A 10,514-nucleotide genomic window follows, 5' to 3' on the forward strand; every position below is an offset into this window, starting at 1 on the left:
AAAAATGAAGTCGAGGAAGAAAAATTTACAGTATATGTTCTGTGGTTCTAACTGGGGTCCCTGAGAATACCACCTTCCGGCTCTCCTTTTAGTACAAGAGCCCAAGAGGAGAAAAATGGAAGTTACTTTACCCATAATTTTTATTATTTTGATCAAAACTAAGTATAATTATTAGTCAAAACTGGTGAGTCTGCCAAGTATAGGTAGGGGGAATAAAAAATGGCGGCTGTTTGAATATCTTTAAAACTACCAACAACACTAGAGAACCTAAGAAAACATCATTTAAAACAGAGTACATTTTCTAATATATAAGCTCTAATAGAGCTATTTACGTTTAATAGTTCCCGAAACCTAGCTTTTGAAAAAGCAACATTTCATAAGAATGTACTGAAAGATCTGTAGTTAGTGAATTTATTTTGAAATATCTATGTCTCAAAAACTATTCGACGTACAAATGTCTATTAACACTCAAATTAAAGCTAGTTAAATGTACTATGAAGTAATTTATAACCTTTATCTTCTTAGTAGTAGTAGTTTTTATAATATCTGACAAAATTAATTCACAAAATGTTAATTTATAGTTGTTTTTTGATTTTTGAAAAATATATCTCAAGAACTACAAGGTTCTTGTTTAGGTCATTCGCTGCATCGCTTTGCACATTGGCTTCATAGCAAGTCACTCCACGCGAAAACCCGGTTTGTTCTGGGAGGATGACGTCATCTGTGTCGCAGTGTTTACGGATATGGATAAGGACTAGCTTCTCATATATTTTTGAGATGTGGTTGAGGAGGCCGATGGACCGGTAGTCTACCGGATCCGCTCCTCGTTTTCTGGACTTAAGGAGTGGAACGACGATAGCATGCTTCCACTCCGCTGGGAATAATCTGAGGCGAGAGCAGGAGTTGTATATGTTGAGTAGAAACATGAGGGTTTTTTTTAGGGATATGTTCGAGTAGGACATACGAGATGTCCTTCCCGGTGGGGGAGGAGTGCGTAGGTGAATTGGTGTGGGTGTAAAGGTGTTAGAGGCGTCACGTATAGTCCGTTGTAGTGTGTCAATGGCCGTGTTTATGTCCTGAGGGGTGTTGAGTGTTGTAATGTTGGGTAAGTTATCGGCGTGTTTTAAATTGTATTTGAAGTCTGTAGGTGGAGTAGGTCTTGTGTACTGGCCTAAATAGTAGAGGACTGAAAGGTGGTCATTGTCACTAAAGTCGTGTGTAGTATAGTTAGTAAATCTGTGTGGTTGTTGCGTGAGTAATAGGTCAAGTGTGGATGTGTGTGATGGGTTGGATGTTTGTCTGTATATAAGCATCATGGTGTATTATTGTATGGTTTGTTTTGGTCAGGTGGTCCATATTGCGTTACCTTTAGCACAGTTCCATGGGTGGCGTTTAGGTCACCTAGTATGATGTGTTGTCTGTCTGTCACAGTGTCGCGCAGGGACGTCTTGAGTGTGTCCAATTTTGCGCTCGGGCATTGGTACATACATGTGATTTTGTCGAGTCTGACTTGAATTGTGACGGCTGTGTGTTTGTTGTCGTGGAGTTATGGGTCTGGACATGACGCACCAGTATTGCGACGGCACCATGGATGGGGGAGTCCAGTCCTGTAGATGATGTAACCACGAAAGTGCGTCTGTGTGTAGTTACTAAGTCTTGTATCCATAAGTGCGACTACAGAGGGCCTGTGAGAGGCCAGGAGAGTTTCTAGCTAAAGTTTTCGTTTCATGAGCCCTGTTATGTTATAGTTAAGGATAGTGTGTCTATTCATGAATTCTGGGGAGAGTGTTTTGAAGCACAAGGTTAAGTGTGCTCATGAGTGTCGTGAACATCGATTTCATGTCCTGGAACATGGTCATGAGAATGGAAACACAGGCCGGTTCAGATTTTGGAGAAGGTTCATGGTACCTTGTCCCTTGGGGGTGTTGGTTACGGGTCGTGATTGTGCCCGCTGTTTGTGTAGGTTTTCAATGAATTCCCTACCTTTCGTACACTGAGTATAAAAGGCTACATGGCCCTCATTCCAGTGCACGCATTTAGGGGGTGTCTCTGGGGCATACTTGAATTGAGTGGTTACCGCCGCAGCGGACGCAGGTGGTCTTGGGTCCACAGAAATTTTTGTTGTGGCCCAAACCCTGGTGGCCAAAAAAAGGCAGTTATGGAAAAAAAAACAACTTTGAACTCCTAAAAAAAATCGAACTCTTGTTTAATCCTTAATGTTCCTAGTTATCACACTCGCAAAGGGTAGAAAGAAATATGATGTAATATTGTTACTTATAAAATATTTCATTATTGGACGTGAATACTATAAATTTGCTAAGATATTGATCATTTATTTCAATTTTAATTTTAAGATTAAAAAGCTTAGTTTACAACACAATAATATTTTTTTATCCAGGATGTAAAGATGCAAGTGTTGCTGGAAATGGAATGGGAAGACCCAAGGTTGAGCTATCGAGAACTGTCAAGTACTGTCACATCGATCAACGGTGGAGAAGCTCACATCGACTCTCTCTGGCTTCCGCATGTTATATTTACCAATGAAAAAGATTCCCAAAAAATGGGGACGAATAAGAAGGACGATTTTGTGACCATACTCCCAAATGGTACAGTTCTTCTTACGACAAGGTTATCTCAAACAAAGGTCAACAATTTCTCAGTAGTTAATAATTTTGTTTTATAGTTATTTAAGACGTCATTATTTCATTTTCTTGTATTTAATGACGTTATATTTTGGTAGATTGTATTAAAAGATGCAATTAATTTATTATGCATATTACTTTATAGAATCTTCATCTGATTATTGCCTGTTTTGTGATGTTGAGCCTGTAATGAATCACGCCATGATACTGTTTCAAAACTGTTTATTATTTTATTTTATTTTTTTAAAGATTTTAAACAGAAAATCAAAAGAGCAACATCATTCATCCAATAAAGTAATTATATATGTGTTGTGAATGTAACATACTATTTGTTTCGTGAACTTACTGTACTTTCGCGAAAAAAACAAAATTCTAATTTTCGTCACCAACCCTTACCACTACATAATAATAATATTTAAAAAAATGGACTCAAGGAAAAAAATCGTTACACAGTTAATTTTAAACCGCTTTAAAACATTTCCTGTCTAATTAGGAGAAAATCAAACATATTTGGTATTTATTGCGGAACAAATTTTGGAGTATGAGGCGGTCCAGATGGCGCTCAAAATATAACTCTAAAACTATTTATAGAAAGCAAACGTTTCGACCCAAATTGCAGGTCTTCTTCAGAGAAGAGTCTTGTTATGCCTGACAGAAAACTGATTGGTGCATGGCGAGTCTAACCCTATGTACTAGTACAAGAGCCCAAGAGGAGGAAAAAGTTAGTTATTCCCCAATTTTTGATTACTTTAATGAAAACTATGTATAATTAATATTCAAAATTGATGAGTCTAGTATAGGTAGGGGGAATATAAAATGGTAAGTGTATCAAAATGTTAAAAAAAAAATTGTTTATTTGAAACTCAATATATGGAGTTTCGAATAAACAATTTTTTTTGAAACACCTACAACATTAGACAACCTAATAGAAAATCATTTAAGGTGGAGTAAATTTGCTAAAATAAGAGCCCCAGTGGAGCTGTTTTGTTAAACAGCTTCTGATAGGTTTTTTTTTTTTTTTTTTAAAGCAACATTTCATGTAATATATACTGAAAAATAAGTAGTTAAAGAATTTAATATGGGAAATATCTATCTCAGGAACCATGAGACGTACAGATGTCTATTAGCACTCATGTTAAAGCCAGTTTAGTGTTCTATACCAGTTTCTCCCAACGTGTGCGCCGCATACCGCGAAATATTCAATTATTCAAAAACAAAAAAAATTACAGCTATAGAAAATAAAAATTAATGAAGAGTGTGTAAGTGATTGTTTTCCCATCAGTTTGTAACCTCCAATGAAATTAATTTGTCTAGCAAAATAAAATCCATTTTTGTTGATCACAGAGCTTATAAAAAAAGGTCAAAAAATACTTTGAAGCAGTTAATGATAAATTTACATGGATTCAAGACCCATTTAAAGCCAAGGCTCCATCGGAATTTCTTTTTTAAGGAGAGGAATCTCCTATTGTCTTGTCTTGCGATAATAATTTAAAGTTAAAATTTGGTAGCATGGAACTTTCTGATTTTTGGGTATCAGTAAAAGAGGAATATCTACTGCTTAGTGTGTTAATTAATTAATATTCGTTAATTTAATTTGCAATATCCTATTTGTGCGAAGCTGGGTTTTTGGCGTTCGTGGTAATAAAAAGTAAATATCGCTCAAAAATTAACGCTGAACAAGAAATGAGGGTCACCATATCCAATTTTATTCCAAGATTTTAGAAGGTGTAGTGAATATCAAGTTCACATATCCCATTAATATTTTTAACAATGTCAATCATCTATGGACGTTCAATAAATTGGCAGCGGTGGCAGCGTGGTAACGCACCAGACTAACTATCCACAGGTTGTCGGATCGAATCCCGGTTCAACCCGGGCTTTTTCATGCTCAAAATAATGCAAAACTCACCGACAACCTTTCCCCCGGGTGTTTGTGAGGCCCAGCCCCGTTAGCCAATGGAGAGGCACTCACATAAATCGCCGTGGGAGTGACAAACCCCCCACCCTGCGAAAAAACCACGTCAAGAAACGCGCGATGTACTTCCTAATACTGAGAATATTAGCTCCTAATATTGGGAAATAAATCGCGCGATGATTTAGGCTTCCATGGTCTGTTACTCATAGAATAATAATAAATAATCATCAATGGACGTTCAATAAATTGTTCGTGAATTTAAAATAACATTCCTTTTTAATTTATTTTTCAAATAACCTAACCACATGGTGGTTGTCCAGTCTCAATATGGATATTACCGAAACAGTTGAAATTATATATTTTATATTATCCCAAGGAAAATAGTAAGTATCTGTTTTTAATTTTTCCTTGTTGAATGGGTAATCGCTTTTAAAAAAGAAATTTTTCAAGTAAGTCAAAAATTTAGAAAAAATCTGATGTATTAAGGGCGCCGCGGAAAAAAAAATCCGATTATTTAGGGAGCGACAAACTGAAAAAGATTGGGAACCTCTGTTCTATGCAGTAGACTATGACATTTATTCATTTACAACTTCATAGGAGTAGTAGTTTTCATATTTTCCTAAATAAATTGAATTTTAGATGTTCGGACAAAATTTCATTTCCAATGGAGCTCTGAATGAAAAATTAATTTTGTTCTACATTTGGAAAAATTATTCTCTCAAACTAAACTTGGCAGACTCGTCAATTTTTACTATTAATTATAAGTAGTTTTCATGAAAGTAATAAAAAATTGGGGTGAAATAACTGACATTCTACCGTTTTATTTTTTTATTAATTTTCCTCTACATTCGGTTTCCACCGGTCTCTAGAACTATACCCTCTTCAGATACAAAATTGAAAACAACATTTAATTTTAATCAATGTTTAATAGTAATTATCATTAATGCTTTAAGGTATTTGCCTGGGAAAATAATAATAAAGTTTCGGGATTTTTTTCAAACGTATTCTAAAGAGGTGCAGGTGCTAGCGTGGCCATGTCTCCCGTTTTATGAAGATACTTATCGTACACCTTTACCTGCAATGTTGGTCGTAACGTTGGATATTAATGAATATTTTTTTTTTTTTTGCAATTACCGATTTCCATTCTCACCAACGTCTTTTCCTCCAATTCTATTCGATCAACTAATGATTTTCTTAACAGATTTTTGGTTGTGAAATCAACTGTCGCATTGGATCGGAATTAAAATTCCCTGTACATAAGTTGTTTTTTTCTGACTTCAAAGAACATCTTTGTCAAATTTGAAGAAAATCGAACTTGTTTGGTCGTAATTACGTAAACAGCCGAGCTGAAATAGGATCTCAATTGCACTTTATAAATAAAATTAATTATGGTATATTTGCAATTTTCCACCTCTCCTCTGCCCTAATTCTAAGTCACGCCATTACAGTATTATTTACCAATCGATTTGTTTTTATTTCGTAAAAAAAACAAAATAATACTGTCCTTTTATTGAATGAGTTTTTAAATTTACAAAATGCAAAAGATACTTCCAGTAAAGCAGACAAAAAAAAATTTGTTCCGGAAGTTAGATTCGTTTTCAGCGTTCTTTAACATTTTTAAGTAAAAATTTCTGAGAAATAAAAAATTGAAGCGTTTGGTCGTAATACACGGTAACTGAATTTTCCTATGAATTGAAGTTTTTGGCATCACCGGTTTTTTTTAAGGCTGATTTCATATATTGTTGAAAAATCTTTAGTAAATTTATTTTCTTTAGATAATTTTGTTATTAAGCTGCTATTGGTTGAAGGTAAAACAATGTAATTAAAGAACAATTGAATATTGTAAAGATTTTCTTATTTTCGGTTACCATGTTTTACATGATTTTATTTTTTTTTCCTATGTTTGGATTTCACCTAAACTCCATTAATAACTTCTAAGGACTTCATCCAAATCCAACATTACTTTAACTGTTGGAAAGCTAAATACTGCTCTTACAATCGATACCCCCATCTTTTAGATTTTATGTCAACAGGGAGGAAAAGAAACTTTTAATTTATATAAAATGTTGATATTTAATGGTTTTATAGATCCAAAAAAACCAATAACAACTTTGTTTTTCTTTAAAAATAAATTTATACCACTTTTCTAGGTCAGCCAGTTCTAATGTTTTACTCATATACTACAGTATAATAATTATATAATAATCGATTTGTTTTCTTGATTAAAATAACTAAAAATTATTTTTATTGTATTAATTAGTATAAATTTATACAAAACCATTAAAACCATTAAATATGAATTTCTATAGAAATAAAAAAAAATTTCACCTAGGCTTCTTTCTCATCTGGATGTTTCAGATTGCTATAATATGGATACACTACTAGAACAATTTGAATTGACTGATATAGCAAAATGGGCCAAATAAAATTTGTTTATGAATCCTAGCAACCTAATAGCCTACTATACACTGAATGGTTTTTTTGTAATTTTGTACAAATTTAAACTCATTTAATAGAATCCAAAATATCCCTAAGCCATGATAAAACAATACGATTGATATATAATTATCCAATTGTGATAACACAATATGAGTACAATATTGAAACAATATGGTCCTGCTCACATCCATTGTTAGTTTAAACATTTTCAAAAACCAGTAGGAACTTTCTAACCAACTACTAAGCACTTTGACCTTTAATGGGCTGTATAGGTACTATATTCATATTTCTTTTTTTTAATATCGTAATTTTATGGTATATAAAATCAAATTTAATTAATTCAAATTCTGGATCGATACTGATTTTCTTGCTAATCTGATCAATCTAAAAAAAACAAAAAAAAATCAATTTCATAGTAAAATTGTCTAAAATATAGATAATTAATTCTTTCTATATGGAGTGTATACTTTGAAGAAAAAATTTAGTGTTGAAGTTTAAATGCTGATTAATTATAACAAACCTCGGTTTCTTGATGCAGTTGGGAGAATACTAGGGCAATAGTGTTGTATAAACCTAAAGTAGATATTATTTATAGTTCTTAGAAATTTCAATATGATTTTTTTATTTTATAAAAAGTAATATTTTAAATAATTGGGTGTCTAAATATTTAAAAAAATTATACATATTATAGGTATTAGTGTGTACAATATACAATTATGGAAGGCAATTATTCAAAAAAGTAATCTGATATTTTTTCTTTTCAGAATAATGACTTCTATGGTCTGTCTACTTGACCTCGGAAAATTCCCCTTTGATGAACAAATTTGTCATTTAATTATGGATGGTTGTAAGTATTGATCATTTTATGAACTATAATAAACATTAATACTTTATTACATACTAAAGAAGCTCAATAAATCACATCTTAAAAAGTATGTTGTCATTATATTGAAGACCAATCAACAAGATAGTTAATCACAATTTAATTTTAAATTTTAGTGACAAATGATTTAACTAAAATTCAGCTGGTATGGGATGAAGACACACCATTACAAATAGATGGTTTGGAAAGAAGTCTTGTGGAATTCAATATTTTAGCCCTGAAAAAGAAGACATCTGAGGATGTTGAATATAGTCATAAAACTGGTAAAAAATTGTTATTTGTTTTCTTTTAATCTTGAAATCTATTCTATGAAGTAAAATTTGGTTCAAATAGCATAATCAAGGTTTTTGTAATCAGACATTGTCAGTTATGCTATAGGATCATAAAGATAAGGCACAGTTATCATTATGATAGTAATAAATCAATGCTGAAGGTGAAACTCCGTCTGAAATATTTATACTATAACTCCATCAGAACTTTTAATTTTATTCAGTAGCCTATTCTAAACTATTAAAAGAGTTCTAATAAATGCCATTCATTTTTATTTATGGATTTTGTTATCCATTTATCCATTTTGTTATCCATCTAGAAAATGGCAAAAAATTCTTGATAGACAAAACATGTGATTATTTTTTATCAGCAAAATCTTCCTTTTCGTGATATTTATTGGGAAATGAAATATTAAATTTCAACAATATACTACATTATTAAAACATTCTAGAAAAATAAAAATATTGGGGACTCATAGCGTTATGAAGCCTCCTATAGAGTAACAGTTGAACTTATTTTTTATTTTTATTTTTTGGGCCAAGACTCCCTTTGGAGTCCTATACTGCCTAGGCATGGTTGGGGGTCAAGTTTTTCATTTTGTAGGACCACCACTTAATGAAAAAAGTCAATACCTCAAAGGCCAGATTTGAGCCGGCACCGCTAGCAAATCTCAGATTGGTAAGATTGTGCCTAACCACTGAGCTATGGAAAGCCCAACATTTGAACTTGTTATCATACACTACTTAATCAAGCAATTGCTGAACTCCCGATTTCATTAATTCCTCCTTCTTTAGATAGAAGAGAACTGATTTGTTTTAGGCTCATTTTGTATATAGTCATTTTGTAGTCCCTGAAATTTGTGAAAGAACATGTAAATTGGATTGAAGTGTAGTTGTTGTTGTTGTTGTCTGGGGCTGAAGGGCGTAAAACCCTGAGGTCATCAACGCCCATGGATTGAAGTGTAGTGGAAGATAGTCTTGTGGACTGATCCTAATCTCAATTCTTTGTCTCTAGAAGAAGGTTAGCTAGAGGGCAGCTTGGAAAAGGAGTATTTGGATGATTGCTTACATACCACTATGAAGCAAATAAATAATTTTTTAGGGTTGTTTTTCTGCTCTTGGAGTTTTATTAGACAGATCTTATTAGAATGGTAGAGAAAATGGACATTAGAAATATTGCAGTATCCTCTGATATTAAGAAATTGCAGTTGGGTTGAGACCTTCAAGGCTAGGATTCATCTTCCAGTATGACAATGATCCTAAGCACACAGGCAAAATTATGAAAAAGTTTCGGGCAAGAAAGAAAGAAGTAGTTACAATATATTGAATGACTGCCTTAGAGTCATGGATTATTCATCTAGGCCATTTGTGAGAATAGCTTGATAGGAAAAGGATTGAAGGCCTACCAAAGTCTCTAGAAGACCTTTGAAAAGTCCCAAAAGTAAGAATGAGAAAACATTTCTCTTTATTATTAGCCTCTATAATTATTTATATCAAAGATAGATTGCTGAGTTCAAAAAACAAAACAAAGGAGACTTTTGGGTAATTTTATATAATTATTAAATATTTTTTACTAAACATAATAGTTGTCCCACAATAATTTAGATGTTTTTCTTCTATTTTAAATCATATTTTATTTATATGATGCTGAAGATTAACGGTTAATCAAATAAGTTAAGAAATAATTTTGGTGGTCCGCATTTATGTGAATTAATTAAACATTGGGATATTTTGTATTTTATAAGAGTATTGGATAAAATTAATGAATGATAAAGTTTTATTTTGCAGTTTAATGTCTAATTATTCCTGTTTAGAATTAATAGATAGTGTATTAAACCATATTTTTCATTTAAGGTTTAAGACATTCCATTGGATGTATTCACAAAAGATTTCATTTTGTAGATTTAATTTAGTTTAATTATTTAATAATTTGTCATTATCCCAATTCTGATCTAATATATACTGTATCCATCAGGTAAATTAAACATTATTATAATTTCAATTTACCATTTACAATAGTTTCAAGCCGTTTTTCAATCTCAGGCACTTTTTAAATATTTAACTATCTTAAAGTTTCCTCTTCCCGTTTTAAGTTAATATTTCAAAAGTGATAAAGGGTCGTCGCTCCCCAGGGTCTTAGCAGGCAGGTCCAGCGGGGAAGGATTACCTTTTTTTGTGTTTTGACCTCCTCTTGTGAGATTGTGGAATGTTGTACATCGACTAAACTACTCGGTATAATTGTCTGTTTGAAAAGTCAGATAAGTAAGGCTACCATGGAGGGTGAGAGTGGAGGGTTTCATGCCATTTTTCAATTTCAGGCGTTTTTAAATATTGCTCGATTTAACTACATTAAAGTTTCCTTTTCC

The 10,514-nt window shown here is 32.6% G+C and overlaps 1 protein-coding gene across 4 annotated transcripts in view; it reads left to right on the forward strand.

The window, feature by feature from the left end:
• LOC106686598 (pH-sensitive chloride channel 2) overlaps window positions 1–10,514 on the forward strand; it is a 24,853-nt gene that overhangs the window by 4,306 nt on the left and 10,033 nt on the right. For 3 of the 4 annotated variants that reach the window (XM_067049235.1, XM_067049236.1, XM_014429985.2), the window contains exons 3-5: window positions 2,399–2,628; window positions 7,761–7,843; window positions 7,996–8,142. In XM_067049235.1, coding sequence (XP_066905336.1) covers window positions 2,399–2,628; window positions 7,761–7,843; window positions 7,996–8,142 — 460 coding nt within the window. Of the gene's footprint in view, window positions 1–2,398; window positions 2,645–7,760; window positions 7,844–7,995; window positions 8,143–10,514 lie in introns of those variants that run through there. The other variant, XM_014429986.2, reaches the window with a different exon arrangement.

The sequence above is a fragment of the Halyomorpha halys genome, unplaced genomic scaffold (genome assembly GCF_000696795.3).
Source record: "Halyomorpha halys isolate HHAL.00 unplaced genomic scaffold, Hhal_1.1 Scaffold844.1, whole genome shotgun sequence".
Classification (NCBI taxonomy): Eukaryota; Metazoa; Arthropoda; class Insecta; order Hemiptera; family Pentatomidae; genus Halyomorpha; species Halyomorpha halys.